Source organism: Erinaceus europaeus, chromosome 4, assembly GCF_950295315.1.
Source record: "Erinaceus europaeus chromosome 4, mEriEur2.1, whole genome shotgun sequence".
NCBI lineage: Eukaryota > Metazoa > Chordata > Mammalia > Eulipotyphla > Erinaceidae > Erinaceus > Erinaceus europaeus.
Window position 1 is genome coordinate 102,890,412 of NC_080165.1, and position 23,944 is coordinate 102,914,355.

The 23,944-nt window shown below is 46.9% G+C and overlaps 1 protein-coding gene across 1 annotated transcript; it reads left to right on the plus strand.

Moving 5' to 3' along the window:
• The first annotated feature begins 2,182 nt into the window (after positions 1-2,182).
• FGF6 (fibroblast growth factor 6) lies at positions 2,183-23,712 on the plus strand. Its single transcript, XM_007526257.3, has 3 exons — positions 2,183-2,690; positions 4,386-4,489; positions 21,490-23,712. The coding sequence occupies exons 1-3, from the start codon at positions 2,249-2,251 to the stop codon at positions 21,664-21,666; spliced, it is 723 nt and encodes a 240-aa protein (XP_007526319.2). The 5' UTR covers positions 2,183-2,248; the 3' UTR covers positions 21,667-23,712.
• Positions 23,713-23,944: the final 232 nt, after the last annotated feature.

Below are 23,944 nucleotides of genomic sequence, written 5' to 3' on the forward strand. Positions count from 1 at the left end.
GATGACCATAAGATCTCAGACTGAGCATCCAGAGAGTTTCTCTGGGAGTTGGGCTGTAGTGTAGCAGGTTAAGCACATGTGGTGCAAAGCGCAAGGACTGGCATAAGGATCCAGGTTCAAGCCCCCGGCTCCCCACCTGCAGGGAGTCGCTTCACAAACGGTGAAGCAGGTCTGCAGGTGTCTCTCTTTCTCTCCCCCCCTCTGTCTTCCCCTCCTCTCTCCATTTCTCTGTCCTATCCTACAATGATGACATCAATAACAACAACAATAATAACAACAATAAAACAAGGGCAACAAAAAGGAATAAATAAATATTAAAAACTTTTAAGAGTCTTTCTCTTCATTCATATATATATATATCTGAACATCCAAAGTCAAATTGTTTTTTAATATTTATTTATTTATGAGAGAGATAGGAGGAGAAAGGACCAGACATCACTCTGGTACATGTGCTGCCAGAGATGGAACTCAGGACCTCATGCTTGAGAGTCCAATGCTTTATCCACTGTGCCACCTCCCAGACCACCAAAGTCAAATTCTTTCTGGAATATTTGTCTTTGAACTATTCATGACCATTCCACTCTGCAGAAAAATATATTATAGGGGCCAGATGGTGGCACACCTGGATTAGCGCACATGTTACAATGCACAAGGACCTGGGTTCGAGCCCCCAGTCCCTACCTGCAGGGGGAAAGCTGTGCAAGTGGTGAAGCAGGGCTGCAGGCGTCTCTCCCTCTCTATCACCCCCTTCCCTCTCAATTTCTGGCTATTTCTATCCAATACATAAATAAAGAAAAATTAAAAAAAAAGAAAAGAAAGATAATTATTACTATTATTACTGCTACTATTAACATCTTTTCCTGCAAAGGTCTACATAGTGGACACAGTCTGCGCCCACAAGGTGCCAGTCTTTCCTTGATAGGGGGGTCGGTGGTGTCAGTGAGTATAAGGTGGGACAGATGCTAATGAAAGTAGCAGGAAGGAAAAGATGGCAGGAATCTGGGTGAGGTTAGTGCTCACAGCTGGCACACAACCCGTTTTCACTCATTCTACCTGCTGAAGTTAATGACAGAAGAGGTCTAAGTTTCTAGAGGTTTCCATAAACATGCCTGGTGCAAAACTGGATGGGATGGTTGAAGACATTTTCACCAAAGCAACAGTGTTCATAGAAGCTCCCAGAAGGCACAACCTTGGATTCAGAGAAGAGAGAGGCTGGTGTCTTGACAGAAACTCCGGGTAGTGGGACTCATCCTGGGGGCACCCCTAGCATGTTGGCACAACCAGATAATTTTGTGTTATTGAAATCATTCTACAATGTTCTCTTGGTCTGTTCTGAGCCCATCAGGGAGTCAGGCTAGACACACCATTTTCACTAGAGACAACTGTGCAGAGTTAAAGGTACAAACTTGGGGGCTTAGGCTGGCTCCTTTCAGTTCTGGCTTTGCCACTTACCAGCTCTGGTGATTCAGGCAAGTCTCAGTAAGCCCATCTGTAAAATGGGACTCTCAGTCAAATGCAGAGCAAGAGCTGAGGCAGGGAATGGTCTGCAGGGTCTGTGCAGGAGAGGACGCAGAGTGGACGCCACACAGGGTGAGCAGAAGCAGGACCCTGGTCCTCTCTAGCCCTCCCACCAAATCCAAAAATACCTCCAACTGCCCCCTCTGCTCCCTGAGTCTACACACATCTTCTGCTGAAAGAGCAAGGCCCTTCAATGTCTTCTCAGCCCTCTCTCGCCCTCAGCTGTGCACTCTTCCCATGAAGTGAGCTCTAAGGTGACTTGGGCATAGCCATCACCAGCCACAAGACCTTTCCCCCACCCACACCTACCCGCCTTCCCCTTTACCCTCTAAATAAGGAAGCCAGCCTGCTGCCAGGCCCAGAACTTCTGCCTAACTTGGGTCCTGGGTGGCCTCTCGTCTCTCAACTCCCCCGGGCCCCCAGCCAAGGTTTCCCTCCTCCCTGGAAGATGCTGCAAGCTACTCTTCATTCCTATCTCATAGCTGGGATGACAGTGGCTCCCGGGTGTCCCTGGGGCTTGGGGAGGGTGACAGGGGTCCGGCTGGGGAGACAGCCAGGCCTAGGTTAAGTTACAGCCCTGGATGACGTCAGGCCGGGCCGCCCGGCTATAAAAATGGGACAAAGCCATATATATAACTGGGTCTGGGGCAGCCAGAGCAGGGTCCCCCAGCCATGGTCCTCACCGGTCCCTCTACTCCCGCCCCGAGCTCCCAGGCCAGGCTTCGGTTTCATGTCAGCAGCCTTCATCTGCCTTCCAAAAATAAGCCCCTGCCGCCATGCAGAGGGGAGGAAGGCAAGAAGGGCGGTATTTTTAGGGCCATTAATTCTGACCACGTGCCTGCTGGGCAAGGTGGCCGGCCCGCAGCTGAGGCTGCTCGGCACTATGTCCCCTGGAGCGGGCAGGCTGCGGGTGCTTGTGCTGCTGACCGTGCTGGCTGGCCTAGTGCTGTCCTCGCCCACTGGCCCCCGCGCCAACGCCACGCTGCTGGGCACCCTGCTGGCCAGGTCCCGCTCCGGGCTGGCCGGAGACCTGGCCGTGCTCGGCTGGGAGAGCGGCTACCTGCTGGGCATCAAGCGGCAGCGCAGGCTCTACTGCAACGTGGGCATCGGCTTCCACCTGCAGGTGTCCCCCGAGGGCCGGGTCAGCGGGACCCACGACGAGAGCCCCTACAGTGAGTGTCCAGGCTGGAGAAATGCGGTGGGGGTAGGGGTGGGGTAGGGGTGCTGGCTCTGGGTTGCAGTTTAAGGGAGGGGGTGGCTCCCTGCTTGGTGCATGTGGTCAGATTCTATAGAGAGCAGGTGCAATAGCTAGGCAAAGGTTCCAGCATCCTGGGGCCCCTTGAGGCAGCCCAGGAGCCCCTGTAGCACTGTGAACCTCAGCAGCAACCATCTATGGAACACAGAACTAATCATCCTGCAGAAGCTGAAAACAGAAGAAGGGGTGAGGATGCCTGGACCAAATTAGACTCTGGTCTATTTTTTCTGTAGCATCTCTCCCTGAGAGGGCAAGGCAAGAGGGTAGCAAAGTTTTCCAGCCAAAGCGTCATCTCCTCTCCTCTCCTCTCCTCTCCTCTCCTCTCCTCTCCTCTCCTCTCCTCTCCTCTCCTCTCCTCTCCTCTCCTCTCCTCTCCTCTCCTCTCCTCTCCTCTCCTCTCCTCTCCTCTCCTCCCCTCCCCTCCCCTCCCCTCCCCTCCCCTCCCCTCTCCCCTCCCCTCCCCTCCCCTCCTCTCCTCTCCTCTCCTCCTCTCCCCTCCCTTCCCCTTTCCCCTACTCTCTTCTCTTAATTTTATTTGATAGAACAGAAAGAAATTGAGAGAGAATGGAGCGATAGAAAGGGAGAGAGATAAAAAGATGCCTGAAGACCTGCTTCACCACTTGTGAAGTTTTCCCCCAGCAGGTGGGGAGCAGGGGCTGGAATCTGGGTCCTCATGCATGATAATATGTGCACTTAACCAGGGGCACCACCATCACCTACCCCCACATTTTTATCTTTATTTTGAATGGCTGACCCCTCCCCTCCCCCCACTGGGTCCTTGTCCCGCCAGTGGGTAGATGGGTTACTGCACATCTAGGCTGGCATATCCAAGAGAAGGGGGGGGGTAGGGTGTGTGTGTGTGTGTGTGTGTGTGTGTGTGTGTGTGTATGGGGGGTATTCTTCAGGGTCCAGGCACGACATCAGCTGCAGTGTGGCTGCACTGTTGACAAGATTAGATTTGCAGACTGAGTTTTCTCAAAGTGCATGGAGTGGACTTGTTAAACATACAGATCATGAGTCTGGGAACACAACATAATGGTTCCACAAAAAGACATTCATGCCTAAGGCTCTGAGGTCCCATGTTCAATCCCCTGCACCACCATCAGTTGGAGTTGAGCAGTGCTCTGGTTAAAAACAAACAAACAAACAAACAAAAAACAGGGTGGTAGAGTGAGTGGACTTGGGGGGCAGGGTGTCACATAACTTTGGCAGAGGGTGTGATGATATGTACCATGTGTGGGCATGATATCACACCCCTAGAATCTTATACTTTTGTATGATACTAGTCAATCTCTAATACAAAAAAAATTTAAATACAAATCAAAATTCATTTTGCTACCCAAGGGAGGGGCCTCATGTGATAAAGTCAGTGAGAATCAAGCTTCAGGAGATCTCCAGGGGTCCCCCCAGCACACCTTAACTCACTCAGGTGTCAAAACTGCTTCTTGCTGAGCTGGCTTTGTGAGAGCAGAGTGGCAGCATTTGCTGAGTCTGAGACTGGGGTCTCCTAAAGCAGGGTGTTCGTAGAGCTGGGAGGGGGCTGATATGGGAGGTACACATTTCACTGTGACTTATACAGGCCTTGGTGACATGGCCCCCATGTCTTTGCCAGGCCTGCTGGAGATCTCCACTGTGGAGCGTGGTGTGGTGAGTCTCTTTGGAGTGAGGAGTGCCCTCTTTGTCGCCATGAACAGTAAAGGAAGGCTGTACGCCACGGTGAGTTCCTGAGCTGGGGAGCCCCAGGGAGCCTTGGCCCTACCTCCCCCCACCACCACCAAACCCCCACGCAGCTGACACCAAGCCTAGAGAAGTGAGTGCTTGTCTAGGATGAGGGAAGAAAAAGTGAATGTGCCTTGAACTTCCTCTATCTGCAGAGTTCATTGTCCTTGGCCTTCTGTTAGGTTATTCCCCATCCTGCCTGCCTGGCCCTTTGTAATGAAGCCAGAACCACAGCTCAGAGGAGCACTGGGTCTGGGAGAGACTTGCAGTCCGGTTTAGAGCTGGCAGCCAAGCCTGCAGTGGGTTCAAGGCCCTGAACTACAGAGACCCAGAGAACAAGCCTGCCATCTGGGCTGGTCAGATGCTCCTAGAGGTTCCCCAAACTTGGAGCCAGAAGACGGAAAGGAGCCTGTCAGTGTGTTGAAATTTTAATTTATTTTTTAATCTCTCTATATTTATTTATGAGAGGGAGAGAGAGCATATACAGTGCAGGTAATTGAAGTCAGGACCTCAGATGTGAGAGTCCAGTGCCTTATCCACTTTACCATCTATCAGGGCCACTACTTTATAGTTTTGTGGGTTTTTTAAATTCCATATCCCATTCCCTCCCCTGATAGCTTTCCTATTCTTTTTTTTAGTTTCTTTATTGGGGAATTAATGTTTTACATTTGACAGTAAATACAATAGTTTGTACATGCATAATATTTCCCAGTTTTCCATATAACAGTACAACCTACTTTATAATTTAAAGTCCTCTGAGTCTGACCCCAGGGGCTGAAGCAGCAGCCCCTCTCCCTCCTATTATACCCCATGGCTGTTATCTAGCTCCACTCCACTTTGCTCCCCAGCACAGCCCACCCCTGGGAGGGCGAAGGCCAGCACTGGCTCATCTAGGCCCAATTCTGAGAGCATCTACCCAGGTCTTCGCTTTCTCATAGGGCTGAGAGGCCACCCCTATGAAGTCTGGGTGGGGAGCAGAGAGTGCCATGGACAGAAATAAGAAAGCTAAAAAGGAAGCCTGCTGAGCAAGCCCAGAGGAATACCAGAGTTATTTATGGGGTGGGTGTGGAGGCTGGTCCCCCTCTCCTGGGAGATGAGTGGGGGTCAGAAATTGAGCAGAGAACTCTGGAAGGAGTTCTGAGAGACTGTCTTGATCTGTTGGATCCCCAAGTGGGGTGCCCAGGTAGCAGCCCATGCCTATGATCTTTAGCTTGGTCTGGCTTGGCTTACGTGGCTGTGGGGCCTGGAGTAAAATCACAACACAGGCAAGGCAGGAGCCCGAGTTTGGTTTTCACCTACCTCAGGTGCATTTATTTTTTCTTTCTTTTCTTTATTTTTAAAATTTTATTTATTTATTTATTTATTTGTCTCCAGGGTCATTGCTGGGCCTTGGTGCCTGCAATATGAATCCACTGCTCCTTGAGGCTATTTTTTCCATTTTTGTTGCCCTTGTTGTTTATCGCTGTCGTTGTTGTTGTTATTGCTGTCGTTGTTGCTGGATAGGACAGAGAAATGGAGAAAGGAGGGGAAGACAGAGAGGGGGAAAGAAAGATAGACACCTGCAGACCTGCTTCACCACTTGTGAAGCGACTACCACCCCCCTGCAGGTGGGGAGCCAAGGGCTTGAACTGGGTTCCTTAAACTAGTCCGTGTGCTTTGTGCCATATGCACTTAACCCGTGGCACTACCGCCCACCCCGCTGCCCCAGGTGCATTTCTATCTACACACAGCTGTGACAGGACATAAGACCTTGAAGATTCAGGGCCCCCATCTATAAAATGAATATAAAACTGAGATGCATATGGCTGGGGGTATAACTGGCTTGGATAGTGCTCTGCTTTGCCATATGCATGACCCAGGTTCAAGTCTGGCTCCACCACATTGAAAGAAGCTTTGGTGCCATGGGCTCTTTCATTCTCTTTACCTCTCTGTTTTCTGTCTCTATTTAAACAAACACACAAACAAAACTCAGATGCATCTTCCAGGGGTGCAGGAGGATGGGGTGGGGAACAAATAGAAAGCAGTCCACAGGATTGGGTGGTGGTACACCTGATTAAGCACACTCATTACAGTGTAAAGGACCTAGGTTCTAACCCCAAACCTCCACCTGCATGGAGGATGCTTCATAATGGTGAAACAAGGTTGCAGGTGACCCCCTCTCTCTCTCTCCCACTTCTCTCTCAGCTTCTCTCTGTCTCTATCCAAAATAAATAAATACAATATTTTAAAAAGAAAACCAAGGAGATTGCCAAAAAGAACAAGAGAGGGAGTCGGGCGGTATCACAGTGGGTTAAGCACACGTGGTGCAAAATGCAAGGACCAGCGTAAGGATCCTGGTTCTAGCCCCTGGCTCCCTACCTGCAGGGGAGTTGCTTCACAGGTGGTGAAGCAGGTCTGCAGGTGTCTATCTTTCTCTCCCCCTCTCTGTCTTCCCCTCCTCTCTCCATTTCTCTCTGTCCTATCTGACAACGGTGACATCAATAACAACAACAATAATAACTACAACAAAAATAAAAGGACAACAAGGGCAACAAAAGGGAAAATAAATTAATTAAATTAAAGAAAAAGAAAAAATAGTCTACAGGGAGTTCATCAGACAGTGGGTGTCTTGGGAGAGTGAGGCCCACTGCCAGGGGCCCTGCAACCCCTCCTTCCAGAAGATGAGAGAGTACCACATCATCAGTACCACATCATCTTAGCCCTCAGAAGCCTTTATTCTGCAGGCTCATGATAGGGGTCTAGAAATGAGTCTGCCTTGCTGCATCTTGACTGTTTCTGAAGCACAGGCTGTCTTGGAAGGATCGCCAGACTGTACCTCTAGAAAGCTGGGGAGGTGAGACTTGAAATTGTCAAGTGTCCTTAAACCTGCCTCTGCCAAAGTGGTGGAGAAGACAGGAGGCAGGCTGGGAGCAAGCCAGATGTAGAGAGGCATGATGGCCCATCAGCAAATGCTGGAATCCCACTGGCTGAGAATTCAAGAATAAGGGAATTGCAAGTATGCCGTAGGTGATGACTATTTATTTACTGCAGAGCATGACTGAGCTCTAGCTATTGATAGTGTCCCCATGGTTGGAGCCTGGGACCTCTTGCAGTCTAGTCCTGTGTACTGCCTCTGTGCAATCTCCTTTTTCTCTTCCACACACACCCCCCAGGAACTCTTTAGCAGGTAAATCTCTGGGAAGGAAGCCCAAATTACAGAAACCCAGTTCCATTTATAAATAAGCTATTTAGTACTTCTTTTAAAATTTGTTTTATTTATTTATTCAATAGGACAGAGAGAAGTTGAGAGGGGAGGGGGAGATAGAGAAGGAGAGAGAAACACACCTGCAGCCCTGCTTCACAGTTCATGAAGCTGCTCCCCTGCAGGTGGGACCTGGGGGCTTGAACCTGGGTCCTTGGACACGGTAACATGCATGTTCACCCAGGGCATGTACCACTTCCCAGGCCACACTTAGTGCTTCTTCCTTAGCTAGGAAAGAGTCCAACCCAAAAACTGGGGATGATTCAGAGGGTCCAAAGAGGAGGGGGTGAGAGGAAATCTATCCATGCCCCACTCTGAATCACATGATCCTGCCTGGGACAGCAGGAAACAGGAAGCACTGCCCAGGTGTCAAACACTCAGAGCACAAAAAGAAAGAAGAGAACAGAGCCATCCTGGGAAGTACCGGGGCGAGTGGTGAGAGTAGCTGCTGGAGAACCTGGGCTCCTCTACCTCAGGTGACACAGGTAGCTGGCCACAGTGCTCCCTAAACTAAACAGGCAGAGTCCCAGCAAAGGGCTATGGGGCCCTCCCATGCCCATGCCCCACCCTGATGGCAGTGTTTGGCCCAAGAGCCCCTCTTCCTCCTCCCAGGGGGTGGTTCCACTCCCTGGAACCATGGAGCCCAGGACCCAGCAGAGTAAGGTTAGCTGGGGTGTCCTCAGCGGACAGCGCCTCATGCCTGGCCACCTGCCACTTTCCTGGTGTCACTGCCCCCAGATTGCCCTCCGGAACCACCTCTACCCTCTGCCTCCCTTTAAGGGCCCCCATCACTGTCTAAAAAAACAATTGCCAACTGATCCCTGGAGCCAGGAAGACTCCTGCTGGGTAGTGATTTCATTCACACCATTTCTTCTTAAGCCCCCAAGCCAGTGAGCAAGTGGCCTCTTTCCTTGCAGCTCAGCTGCTGCTGCTGCCAAGTGGGATTTCTCCCTGGGGGATAGGACAGAGGACAAGGTCAGAGGACAAAAGCCAAGAAAGCCCACCTAGGAAGAGTGCACACACATACACACACACACACACACACACACACACACACACACACAGGTGTACTGGATCTTTGTCCTTGCTTTGCAAAAGGACCTGAGCTTCTTTGTTTGTATGTATTTGCTTCTTTTTAACCAGAGCACCACTTAACTTTGGCTTATGGTGGTGCCAGGGATTGAACCTGGGGCTTTTGCATAACCCCTATATGCTGTCTCCCCAAATTTTCATTTATTTTTTAAAATATTTTATTTATTATTTATTTATTGGATAGAAATAGAGAGAAATTGAGAGGGAAGGGGAGAGATAGAAAGAGAGAGAGAGAGATGCAACTCTGCTTTACCACTTGTAAAACTTTCCTCTTATAGGTGGGGACCAGGGGTTTAAACCTGAGTCCTTGAGCATGGTAACATGTGTATTCAACTGAGTGTGCCACTAGCCCAGCCCCTCCCCAACCTTTTAAAGATTTATTTTATTAGGTTGGTGAAATAGCTCATATGGATAGTATGCTGCTGTGCCTTGTACATGACTCAGGTTAGAACCTGGCCTTCACTGCATCTAAGAATTGTTGTGATGGTCTCAGTCTCTCTCTCTCTCTCTCTCTCTGTGTCTCTGTCTCTGTCTCTGTCTCTCTCTCTGTGCCTCTGTCTCTATAAAAAATATTTATTTTGGGGCCGGGTGGTGGCGCACCTGGTTGAGCGCACATGTTACAATGCGCAAGGACCTGGGTTTAAGCCTCCAGTCCCCACCTGCAGGGGGAAAGCTTCACAAGTAGTGAAGCAGTGCTGCAGGTGTCTCTCTGTCTCTCACTCTCTCTATTCCTCCCTTCCCTCTCAATTTCTGGCTGTATTTCTATCCAATAAATAAAAGATAGTAAAAAAAAAAATTTTAAATGAAACAAAACAAAAAAATATTTATTTCTTATGTCAGAGAGAGAGAGAAGTCATTACATCTACAGAGGCCTTCCTTGATCACGTGGTGATTTCATTAGAGGAGAAAACGATAGCTCTTTCTATGGCCCCCTTAGCTACTTTTCCTGACTTTAAAAGAAAATATATTTACTTATTTATTTCATTGGTTGGGGAGGGGAGAGGACTAGACCATCACTCTGGTATCAAACTCAGGACCTCACATTTGAGAGTCCCAACACTAGCTACTGCACAAACTCCTAGGTTGTGACTCTTGCCATCTTTCAGGGAGGTGGCATACACAAGCACTCATCCACCCACGTACCCCCCCAACATACACACAGAGAGAGAAATCTCCCATAACAGCTATGTCTCTGGTCTGCCTCAATGAAACAGACACACCTGGTGAAAACATTTTCAGACTCTTCCACATTGCCAGTGAGGGTGTGTGTTAGAAAGAAGAGGTTTGAATGTGCAGACCTTTTCAGTGAAGGGAGCTGATATATATATCTATATATATCCATTCCTGGTAAGGACAAGAAAAAAAAAGTCAGGGGTGGTAGAAGAAAAGGGTCTTAGAACTAAGCTTCTTTTATTCTCCCTCACAGTCTATCTCCTTCACCCACAACCACCCCTCACTACCCTCTCACTCCCCAGCCCTCCCCACCATGCTCCCTCACCCACATACACACACACTCGGGAAAATCGGAGTTCCAAGAGGAAGAAATATTTTACAAGCAAGCAATCTTTTTTTTTTTTCTAGTGCCAAGGTTATTGTTGGGGATCAGTGCTAGCACTATGAATTTCCACTTCTGGTAGCCATTTACCCCCCCTTTTTTTCTTTCCAATTTTTATTAGATAAGATAGAGAGAAATTGAGAGAGAAGAGGAAAAAAAAGATAGACACCTGCAGACCTGCTTCACCACTTGGGAGGCATTCCCCCCCACAGATGGGGAGCCGGGGGTCTAAACTGGGTCCTTAGTGATATGTGCACTTAACCAGGTGTACCATCACCCAGGTCTCAGGCCACTTTTAAAAAAAATGTGGTTAATAATCATTTACAAAATTGTAGTATTACAAGGTATATTTCCACACTGCACCCACCACCAAAGCTCCTCCCACCTTCCAAGAGAAAGAATTTTACAGATAAGAGTCTACCTCCAGGGTCTGGGGAGTGATCCATTCAGTAAAATGCTGTGTTACTATGCACGAGGACACAGGTTTAAGTCCGTGATCCGCACTTGCAGTGAAAGAAACTTCATGAGCAGTGAAACAGGTATGCAGGTGTATGTCTATCTATCTCTTTATCTCCCTCTTAATTGCTCTGTATCTATCCAAAAAGAAAAAGAAAAAAAGAAATAGAAAGAAAGAGAGAAAGAAAAAAAGAAAGGATGGAAAGAAGGAAGGAAGGAAGGAAGGGAGGGAGGATTCCCAGGAGCAGTGGATTTGTCCTGCAGGCACTGAGCTCTAGCAAAAACCCATAGTGCCAATAACAACAACAACAAGATAATTAAATCTACCTCCACCTGAAGACAGGATAGATGTCTGGTCTACCCCATGTGTAAAGGGCATTTCTGCCTAGTGTAGCTTATGCTGAAACCTTTCTTTTATGCAAAGTGCCCTTGTCCACAGTGAGAGCTGAATGCGTTAGCTGGTTCCACATGAGACTGAGTAGACTTCCATGGAATGTATGGCATTGTCACACTGTGGCTTGATTCCTGGCAGGCCTGGGAAATGTGATCCAGTGGAATTATTCTCATTTGTTCAAGTAATAATATACGGTAGCAATGTTCACTCAGTGGGAGTGCTTTTTTCACCAGAGCTGAGGAGCCAACATTCTTGAGCCTGGAGGACTGGGGACAGGTATGGAGCATTGAACTGGGAGGCAGGAAGTCCCAGCCACTGAAACACCAAAGAACTCAGGGTGACTGATAGTCTTACCCCAGGGGAAAAGGAATGGAGGGAGTGGGCATGGGGAAGGGAAGAGAGAACACTATCTTTTACTCTCTTTCCACTATTGATGTACAAAATTCTGGTGAAGCTTAGGAATATGTGATGGACTAGAGAATGAAGAGAACAAACAGTGGGGAAAACCCATGTTCTTTTTCTATTTCTTTTTTCCTAGACCTCTGCTCAATTCTGTCTTATAATGGTGCCAGGGATTGAACCTGGGGCCTTAGAGTCCCAGCCATGGGAGTCCTTTAGCATAGCCATTATGTTATCTCCTTAGCCCTCCTGAAAAGGACTTTCCATGGATTAGTCCCATGAGTGCCCACTAAATTATACTCACTGGTCCCACAAGTAGGGAACATGGGCTTAGAAAATTAGCTAATTCACCTACATTCACAGAACTAAGACTGAACCATCATCATTAATCTGGCCTCAAAGCTACTATGCAAATATATCCATCCCTTGGTTTGCTTGGTTTCTTCTTTCCTCGCCCATTCCTTACAAGTCCTTTGAGCACCCGTAACACAGAGAAAGATGGAATCCAGTGGGCAGTGCCTGGGGAAGTGGTCAAGGTCACAACAAGCAGATTCACATATGTGAACAGGCTTTGCAAACTATAACCTGGGGGCAAAGAGGTGCATAGGGAACACCCATTCCTTTGTGGGTGAAGGTTGTGTGGTATTGTCTTCATGCCCACCATTTACTCGACGTCATACTGCAGCAAAAAATGTCTCCATGAGGATATAACCATGTGCTTTAATTTCATCCCCACTAACTTGTCACATTTAGCACTGTGTGCTCACAAGAGGCAACCCATGTCTCAGAGGACATGAAGTCTACAACATCTGTCGAACACATACAACACACAATAATACACAAAACAACAAAGCATAACAGAACACACATGCCAACACAACATACAATGTACAATAATATACAGCGCATGACAACACAACACAATAAACTCATAGCACACAGCAACACAACAAACAATACACAAAAAAACACAATACAACACACAACACTGCAACACAACAAGCAACACTACTGATTGCACAGCTTTTTCTAGAAATGCTGTCAGGGTGGTCTCCTGGTGGGGGAATTGAGCCTCTGTGAGACTTTATCAGGCAGCTTCTTCCCCCTCCCCCACCACCGCCGTTCCTAACAGCAAGAGGCTCTCAGCCAGAAGGAGTGAGAAATTGTGCTCCACTGATTCTTCTCTCTGCTTCAGTCTTTCTTTTTTGTTCCTTTCCTGTCATTCAGACTTGTTTATTTATGAGACAGAGGGAAGGAGATAGAAATAGAGTATCACTCTGGCACATGCAGTGCCAGGAACTGAATTCAGTATCTCATGCTTGAGAATCCTACACATTACTCAAGGCTCCACTTCCCATGCCTCTAGTCTCTACATCTTTTTAAATTTACTTTTTGGTTTGTTTTTTTTCTTTCTTTCTTTGTTTGTTTTGGATAGAGGCAGAGAAGAATTGAGAGAGAAACAGAGAGAGAGAGAGGACTGTTTCACTGTTCATGAAGCTTTTCCCTGCAGATGGGAGGGGGCTTCAACCTGTCCTGTGCTCTGCCAGGTGTGTAACTGTCTGACCCCTCAGTTTCTGTTTTCAAAGACTGACTCAATCTCAGGTCTGTGAACACACACTCCTCTTTTTTTCCCTCCTACCAAGCCCCTTCCTTTTAAAAGCACAATAATTGAAGCAGGCAGTGGTCCAACTCATAGGGCACGAACATTACCATGTGCAAGGACCTGGATTCAAGCCCCACCTGCGGAGAGGGAAGCTTCATGAGAGGTGAAACAGGGCTACAGGTGTCTCTTTTTCTCTCTCCCTTTCTATTTCTATTTCCCCCTATGCTCTCAAATTTTCTCTCTCTCTCTCTCTCCATACATATACATATATATCCACCAGGAACAGTAGATTTGACATGCAGGCACTGAGCCCCAACAATAAAATAACTCTGACCACAAGTAAAAGAAAAAAAATAGAGCACAGAAATTACTCTAGCCTCCTTGGAGCAGCATCCAGGATGCCATAGGAAAGAGCCCTCTTTTCTAGGAATAAAGAAGGACTGAGATGATTTATTGGGAATGAATTTGTTGATGTGGGTAGAAAGTCAGTACTCATCCTCTGAACAGGTGTCTACAGGCTCCTCTACCAAATTAGCAGCAAAGGGGGTGACTTGTCTCTTGCCCCAGACTCCATGGCACCACCTGCCTCATAAGAAACCAGGTTCTTGGCACCTCTCCTATACTGTTTCTGTATTTCCTTGGAGGGCTTAAAACACCTGGGAGGCATCAGGCCTCTCTGTGTGCTAGCACACTTGCAGCTTAGACTTAGAAAGACAGTGAGCACACAGTGGAAAGAATTAGCTCAGGGACAGGGTGATGGCTCAGTCAGTATGTAAAGTGCATGCCATCCATGCCAGAAGCCCCAGGTTCAATCCCCAGTACTAACTACATGTGGCAGAGTGCTGTTCTGCTCCAGCTCTCACTCTGCCTCTTTCTGTCATAAATATATATTGGGTTGTTGGAAAAGTATTTTTCTTTTTTTTTCCCACCTTTTGTTGCCCTTGTTGTAGCTTCGTTGTGGTTATTATTATTGCCCTTGTTGACGCAATTCGTTGTTGGATAGGACAGAGAGAAATGGAGAGAGGAGGGGAAAACAGAGAAGGGGAGAGAAAGATAAGACACCTGCAGACCTGCTTCACCACCTGTGAAGCGACTCCCTGCAGGTGGGGAGCCGGGGCTCGAACCGGGATCCTTACGCCGGTTCCTGCGCTTTGCGCCACATGCGCTTAACCCACTGCGCCACCGCCCGACCCCCGGAAAAGTATTTTTCTATGCAAAAGTGCATCATGACTTTTCCAACAACCATATGTTGCATATATAAAATTTATATATAGTATATAATGTAGAATTAATAATACAATGGACATAATATGTAAACATAGTACATATAAATATAAAATATAATTTTTATTCAAAAATGCATCATAAATTTTCCAGAAATGCCTCAGCAGATAAACTGCCTGAGGCCTTGGATTTGTTCCTAGAACCCCATTAAAAAATGAATTTAAATAAACCAGTGGGACTACATCAAATTAAAAAGCTCCAACACAGTAATAGATACCACCACCCAAACAGAGATACAGAATGGGAGAAGATCTTTACATGCTATACATCAGACAAGAGGCTAATAACCAATGAAGAGCACACCAAACTAAGCAAGAAAAAAATGGCCCTATCCTAAAATAGGGAGGGGATATGAACAGAATATTCACCACAGAAGAGATCCAAAAGGCCAATGAACATAAGAGAAAATGTAAGTCATTGACAGTCAGAGAAATACAAATAAAGACAATAATGAGATCCCACTTCATTCCTGTGAGAATGTCATACATCAGAAAAGGTAGCAGCAAAAAATGCTGAAGAGGCTGTGGAGACAAAGGAACCCTCCTGCACTGCTGGTGGGAATGTGGAGAGAGTCCAGAAAACTCTCAGAAGGCTAGAAGTGAGCCTACCCTATGAACAAAACATACCCGTCCAAAAAGATGCATGTATACCTAGCTTCATAGCAGCACAATTTGTAATAGCCAAAACTTGGAAGCAATCTAGGTGTCCAACAGCAGATGAGTGGCTGAGCAAGTTATGGTCTATATACACAATGGAATACTCAGCTATTTAAAATGGTGAATTCACCTTCTTCACCTCATCTTGGATGGAGCTTGAAGGAATCATGTGAGACATGATAAGTGAGACAAGTCAGAAGCAAAAGGATGAATATGGTATGATCTCACTCACAGACAGAATTTGAAAAACAAGAACAGAAGAGAAAGCACAAAGCAAAACTTAGACTGGAGTTGGTGTATTGCACCAAAGTAAAAGACTGGGGTGAAGGGAGAAGGCTCTGGTCCTGGAACATGATGGTAGAGGAGGACATAGTGGGGGTTGAAGTGTTATGTGGAAAATTGGGAAATGTTATGCATGTATAAACTACCATATTTTGCTGCCCACTGTAAACCACTAATGCCTCCAATACAGAAATTTTTAAAAATGAAATTAATATAGTCTGGGAGATAGGTATTGCAGTGGATAAGGTCTTGGACTCTCAAGAGGTTCTGAGTTTGAATCCAGCAACATATGTGCAAGAGTGATGCTTTGATTCTCTCTCTTCCTTCTTCTTTCTCTTATTAATAAATAAATCTTTTGAAAAATGAAATTAAAGAGGTCAAGCAGTTTCCCTGGACAGACGACTCCACCAATGTGTACTGGAGCTCCACTTCCCCAGAGACCCACGCTACTAGGGAGAGAGAGAGGCAGACTGGGAGTATGGACCAACCAGTCAACACCCATGTTCAGCGGGGAAGCAATTACAGAAGCCAGACCTTCTACCTTCTGCAACCCACAACAACCCTGGGTCCATACTCCCAGAGGAATAGAGAGTGGGAAAGCTATCAGGGGAGGGGATGGGATATGGAGATCAGGTGGTGGGAATTGTGTGGAACTGTACCCCTTTTATCCTATGGTTTTGTTAATGTCTCCTTTCTTAAATTAAAAAAAAATTTAATTAAAAAAAAAGAGGTCAGGCAGTGGCACACCTGGTAGAGTGCACACATTACAACCCAGATGCTCAAGGACCTGAGTTTAAACCCCTAGCCTCCACCTGTAGCGGGGAAAGCATCGTGAGCTGTGTAATATAATAGTACTGCAGGTCTCTCTCCTTAATTTTATTATTATTATTATTATTATTTATTTTTATTTAAATTTATTTTTTTATTTAAGAAAAGATAAATTAACAAAACCATAGGGTAGAAGGGGTACAACTCCACACAATTCCCACCACCCAATCTCCATATCCCATTCCCTCCCCTGATAGCTTTCCCATTCTCTAGCCCTCTGGGAGCATGGACCCAGGGTCATTGTGGGTTGCAGAAGGTAGAAGGTCTGGCTTCTGTAATTGCTTCCCCGCTGAACATGGGCGTTGACTGGTCGATCCATACTCCCAGTCTGCCTCTCTCTTTCCCTAGTAGGATGGGTCTCTGGGGAAGCAGAGCTCTAGGACACATTGGTGGGGTCTTCAGTCCAGGGAAGCCTGGCATCTGGAACCTGGTGGCTGAAAAGAGAGTTAACATACAAAGCCAAACAAATTGTTGAGCAATCATGGACCCAAAGGCTGGAATAGTGGAGAGGAAGTGTTAGGGGGGTGCTCACTGCAAACTCTAGTGTACTTCTGCTTTCAGGTATATATTTTGCACTAGTTTATGGATACGTGTGAACATATGCTGCCTCTCACAGAACTTGGTATATAGCTAGGTTTTGGGACTTCGTTAGAAAGTGGCCCACCTGGGATGGAATTAGAGAATGCTATGAAAGGAAAGGTCTCACACGAGTAATGAAGCTGAAGGGTTGTCATTCCACATGTGAAGTCTCTGGACACAGTCTGAAGTGAAGCATGTTGAGGTGGCAATCGCTGCATTGATTAGGTTGCGATCAGCTGATGCAATATTATTTGATATGGATTGGGAGAGGCATGAGGGAAAGTGGGCCCTATCCTAAGGTTCCAGGACTGGGAGAAATATAGGCTCTATAGTGGAGATGTGAGGTTCCTGCTGTCTTAGGGTTCAAAAAGACAATGGATAGTTAATGTTATCATCATATTATTTGGTAATTGGATTAACTTTGAAAAGTCCTTTTGTTAGGGTTTGCTGTATAGTACCCAGTATCTTGTAAATAGCTGTGCCACTGGTTGCCTCTGATCTACTTGGTCTAGGCTTTTGAGAGAGTCTGCATATCAAATACACAGCCTATATATTAAAAAGACTCAGTCTGTGTTTTTAAAACTTTGAGACATACAATTAATTTTCCCCCTCTCATATTAATTAACTAGTGATTTATATGACTACACTTTACTAGGAGTGTACATAAACACCATTCCCACCACCAAAAGACTGTGTCCCATCCCACCCACCCACCCCCACCTTCCACCTGCCCAAGAAGCCGCATGTCTATCCCTCACCACGGGGTTTTTACTTTGGTGCCCTTTATTATTATTATTATTATTATTATTATTATACTGCCACCAGGGTTATTGCTTGGACTCAGTGTCTGCACTGTGAATACACTACTCTTTTTACACTACTACTACTATACACTATATACTACTTCTATACATACACTGCTACTACTATACACTATATACTACTACTATACATACACTGCTACTACTATACACTATATACTACTACTATACATACACTACTACTACTATACACTATATATTACTACTATACATACACTGCTACTACTATACACTATAATCTACTACTATACATACACTGCTACTACTGTACACTATATACCACTACTATACATACACTGCTACTACTGTACACTATATACCACTACTATACATACACTGCTACTACTATACACTATATACCACTACTATACATACACTGCTACTACTATACACTATATACACTATATACTACTACTATACATACACTGCTACTACTATACACTATATACCACTACTATACATACACTGTTACTACTATACACTATATACCACTACTATACATACAATGCTACTACTATACACTATATACCACTACTATACATACACTGCTACTACTATACACTATATACCACTACTATACATACACTGCTACTACTATACACTATATACCACTACTATACATACACTGCTACTACTATACACTATATACCACTACTATACATACACTGCTACTACTATACACTATATACCACTACTATACATACACTGCTACTACTATACACTAGATACCACTACTATACATACACTGCTACTACTATACACTATATACCACTACTATACATACACTGCTACTACTATACACTATATACCACTACTATACATACACTGCTACTACTATACACTATATACCACTACTATACATACACTGCTACTACTATACACTATATACCACTACTATACATACACTGCTACTACTATACACTATATACACTATATACTACTACTATACATACACTGCTACTACTATACACTATATACTACTACTATACATACACTGCTACTACTATACACTATAATCTACTACTATACATACACTGCTACTACTATACACTATATACTACTACTATACATACACTGCTACTACTATACACTATAATCTACTACTATACATACACTGCTACTACTATACACTATATACTACTACTATACATACACTGCTACTACTATACACTATATACACTATATACTACTACTATACATACACTACTACTACTATACACTATATACTACTACTATACATACACTGCTACTACTATACACTATATACACTATATACTACTACTATACATACACTGCTACTACTATACACTATAATCTACTACTATACATACATTGCTACTACACCATTTCTTTATTCTTTTTCTTTCCTCTTTTTTCTTTTCCTTCTTTTTTTTTGTTTTTGTTTGTTTTTGAATAGAACAGACAGAGACTGAGAAAACTGAGAAGGAAGGGAAGATAGAGACGCCTAAAGACCTGTTTTACCACTTGTGAAGCTTTCCTCTTGCCGGTGGAGAGCAGGGGCCAAAATCTGGGTCCTCATGCATGATTATATGTTTGCTTAACCAGGTGTATCACCCACCACCCACTCCCACATTCTTATCTTTATTTTGAGTGGCTGATCCCTCCCCTCCCCCCACTGGGTCCTTATCCAGCCAGTGGGTGGGTGAGTTACTGCACATCTAGGCTTGCATGTTCAAGAGAGAGGAGTAGGGAATGTGGGGGGGGGGGGGGTGAGGAAGTATTCTGCAGGGTCCAGGCAAGACATCAGCTGCAGTGTGGCTGCACTGTTGGCAAGATTAGATTTGCAGACTGAGGCTTCTCAAAGTGCATGGAGTGATTTGTTAAACATACAGATCATGGGGCTGGGAACATAGCATAATGGTTCCACAAAAAGACATTCATGCCTAAGACTCTGAGGTCTCAGGTTCAATCCCCAGCACCACTATCAGACAGAGCTGAGCAGTGCTCTGGTAAATATATATATATGTCAGGGTGGTAGGGTGAGTGGACTTGGGAGGCAGGGTGTCACATAATTTTGGCTAAGGTGTGGTGACTTGTATCCTTTTTTCCCCTATTTTATTGGATAGGGTAAAGAGAAAATGACAGGGTAGGTGGAGATAGAGAAGAAGATAGAGAGACACCTGCAGACCTGCTCCATTGCTCGTGAAGCTTCCCCCCTACAGGTGGGGAGCAAGGGCTTGAACCTGGGTCCTTGTGCATGGTGATATGTGCACTTAACCATGTGTGCCACCACCCAGCCCCTCATGCAGGAGTCTCTCTATCTTCCTCATACTTCTCAATTTCTCTCTACCCCAAATAAGTTTTTTTTTTATTTTTTAAATCTTTATCTGTTGGATAGAGATAGTCATAAGTTGAGAGGGAAGGGGGTGATAGAGAGGGAGAGAGACGGAGAGACACCTGCAGCACTGCTTCATCACTTGTGAAGCTTCCCCCCTATTTGTGGAGACCAGGGGCTCAAACCTGGATCCTTACGCACTGTAACATATGTTCTCAACCAGGTGCGCCACCACCTGGCACCCCAAAATAAGTTTAAAAAATATTTTTTTAAAAAATGAAATTAAGAAAAGAGAGCATACTCAAAAGGCAGTGCTGGAAAACACTTAGAAGCCAACTTTCCTCGCCCTTCCACAAGCCACTTCACCTCTCATCTGCTCTCCAAACACAGTGTTTGCAAAAGAGGGGGGTCGAGTGGGAGCAGTGCCCACAGTCACACACCAGAAAGTGGAGAGACCCCTGAGAAGCACCCCAACTCTCACTCCCTTGCAATGAAATCAGGAAACGGCATATGACAATCTTTCCTGGTCCTTCCTCAGAGTAGAATAAAGTATCATCTCCGCATCCAGGAGAAAGCTCCCAGGATGGGGGCTGGGTGGGGGCACAGCCAGGAGAGCACTCATGTTCTCATGCACAAGAACCCTGTCCAAGCTCCTGGTCCCCACCTGCAGGGAGACCTCATGAATAGTGGAGCAATGCTGCAGATCTCTCTCTCTCTCTCTCTCTCTCTCTCTCTCTCCTTTTTCCTCTCAATTTCTCTCTATTTTTATCAATAAAAGAAAAGAAGGTAGGAAAGAAGGAAGGTAAGGGAGGAGAGGGAGAGAAGGGAGGGAGAGAGGAGGGAGGAAAAAGGAGTGAAGAAGGAAGGGCAGAGGAATGGAAAGAAGGGAGGGAGGAAGGCAGAGAAAAGAGGATGGAGGAGGGAAGAAGAGAGGAAGGAAGAATAGGGAGGGAGGGAGGGAGAGAGAGAGAGAGAGAGAGAGAGAGAGAGAGAGACCTGTATTACTGATCCACCACTCATAAGGCTTTCCCCTTGAAGGTGGAGACCAGGGGCTTGAAGTAGGATCCTTACACATGGTAACATGATTGCACTATTGGGTGCACCACCACCCAGCCCCCATCCTGGAAGGAAGGAAGGAAGGAAGGAAGGAAGGAAGGAAGGAAGGAAGGAAGGAAGGGAGAGAGGGAGGAAAGGAGGGAGTGATGAAGGGAAGAAGGAAGGGAGGGAGGGAGGGAAGAAAGAAAGAAGGAAGGAAGGGAGGGAGTGGGTGAGGGAGGAAGGGAGGCCAAGAACACAGAAGAGAACAAACTCCTCCATCCTCTGGGGCAGGGACCACCTGTGTCCTGGGCCTTGCTGTCTCCACTGTGACAAAGGGGAGGGGAGAGGTACCCAGAGGGTCAGTAGGGACTGGCCTCCCCCATCCTGGGCCCAGGGTCTGCTCTCCTGTTGTGTCCACTACTCCTCTCACCTGTCACTGAGCCTCTGTCTGTATGTCTGTCCTCTCCCCACAGCCCAGCTTCCAGGTGGAGTGCAGGTTCCGGGAGACTTTGCTGCCCAACAACTACAACGCCTATGAGTCGGATGTGCACAGAGGAGCCTACATTGCGCTGAGCAAACACGGACGGGTCAAGCGGGGCAGTAAGGTGTCCCCCACCATGACTGTCACCCACTTTCTCCCCAGGATGTGACAGCTCTGAGGCCTCTCCGAACAGGATTTTGCACATGTGAATGGTTTCCCCAACTCACTTTGCTCCCATGACTCTGAAGACAGGCAGCTCCTGAAATATGGGGAGACCTGGGCAGAGCCCCAGGGAGCCCCTCCTTAGACCCCATGGCAGGTGGCCCACACAGGTGAGGGAGGTACAGCCGGCATCTTGGGTGGCAGTGGATCACACACACTGAGCTCACCTGCGGCATGTGAGCCTGTCCCCTGGAAGGGCCAGGCTGGCAGCCTGTGTGTATGGATGTGCGTGTCGACCTCTGCGGGTGCCGTCAGAGCAGACGACTTCTTCAAGCAACCAGTGTTTTGCTCCCAGCATCCTCACTGGGGGAATCTGCCAGCAGCAACCCCACTTGTCAAGCCAGCAGGATCAATGTGACACCCCTCTCCCTCCACCAATCATCTCTCCACCTGGAGACCACCAGCTGCCCTGGGGTGCCAGGGAGGTGGGGTGCAGCTGTATTCCATGTGGATGAGGCAGGGGCAGCGAGGGAGAGAGAGAGAGAGAGAAGACAACAGGCCAGAGAGAAATCAGGCAGCCATTTCAAACTCAGCTCCTTCCCTGGTGCTGGGGACACATCATCAAGGAAAATGGGCTCCCCTCTGGGAGGAAAGGGATGGGGGGGCTAACCTGCTAGAGGTAAAGAGGGACCTGCATGGCCTGGGGAGAACCATCTTCCCTCTGAGCTTCATGACTGCCGAGGAGATGGGAAGGAAGGTTCCCAAGAACAAGCCAGGGTCAGGCTGTCTGCCCAGAGCTTCCCCTCACTTTGAACCGGATCTTATTTTAACCTCAGATGACAAGGATCCTAATAATGACAGCCTCCTTGGCCAGTGCTGAGGAAGTACGGAACCAGGCACGAAGGAAGTAGAGAGGTTTTGGATTCCAGATGATAATTCCTCTCCAGCTACATCCAGGAACCTCACCCAGCTTCTCACCTGATACCCTCACTTCCTCCTCAGGTGCCCTCCCCTTGCATGTACCCCAACTTCTGGGCCTGGCCCCCCTATAGGAAAGCTGAAGAGTGATAATCCTTGGAACCCAAGAAGCCAAGCTGAAGTGGCTCCTGGATGTCCAGTGTCTTCCTGACTCCCCTCCTGTCCTGGGAGGGTATTTTAAGCAGAGGTTCCCCGAATGACTATAAATCCTGCCTTGCCTGCAGCCTTGGGATTCCTGAAGCATTGGAACGTTCCTAAACCTGAAATCGGAGAGAGCCATGCCATTGTGCAAATATTTTTGGCCTGTGAACCACAGGACTGTGGCACGGCCCCAGAGCCCTCTGTGACTTTTAGGGGGGAAAGGGGGGCTGCCTGCAAGACAGTCCCCCAACTGCTGTGACAGCCTCCTTCTTCTCCACATGCCTCTCTATAGATAGGTCCTGGTTGCCTCCTCTCTCCAGGGGGCTGGTGAGGAGGGAAAGGCCACCCCCAGGTGAGTGGAGACTGGATGGACAGAGCTCAGGGTCCAGAGTGGACACGGTCATGCCTTGGCTAGAACTGAAATAAGCCTGTGAGCTTGTGGTGAAAATGGAAGGAGGAGGAGAATTTGCTCCATTTTGATGGTGTGGAGTATTCCAGGTGCAGGGCTGTTTGTAGGCAGTGGGCAAAGCCAATGGTGTCTTGGGAAGTCTGGCCTAGAGTACGTACCATGTTCCCTTGGACTGGAGAAATAGCTCACCTGGAGAGTACAATGCTTAGCTGTTCTCTCTCTCTCTCCTTCCGTCTGTCTCTGTCTTAAAAGGAAGGAAGAGGAGGGAAAAAAAGAGAAACTGGTGTCCTCAGAACACCACTAAACCTGGTTGGGGGTCAAGAAGGCTGGAGAGAGAGAGGGACTGGGAAGTGGGTAGGAGAAAAGAAACCTGAGATCCCAGAGTGTTTATTCCTTCCTCCCTATATCTCTGAGCTAGGTTGGCATGAGAGTGGACACTCTCTAGAAGCTCATAATAGTGATCAGAACCTGGCTGGGCCTTACCCTTAGTGCTTACTCCCAGTTTTCCTGGTAGAGTGAGAAGGAGAAGAAACAACAAGAGGTCCACAGTGTACAGGTCTCTGGCCAGTGTCAGTGCAGAGCTGGAGGTCCCTGTTAACAGACTCCAGGCCCAAGCTGCACTGCACTCAATCTTTTCTTTTTCTTTCTCTTCTTTTCTTCCCTCCCCTCCCCCTCTTCCTCTTCCTCCTTCTCTTTCTCCTCCTCTACCTCCTCCTCCCTTTTAGTTTGCCACTGAAGCTTGGTGTCTGCACAACTC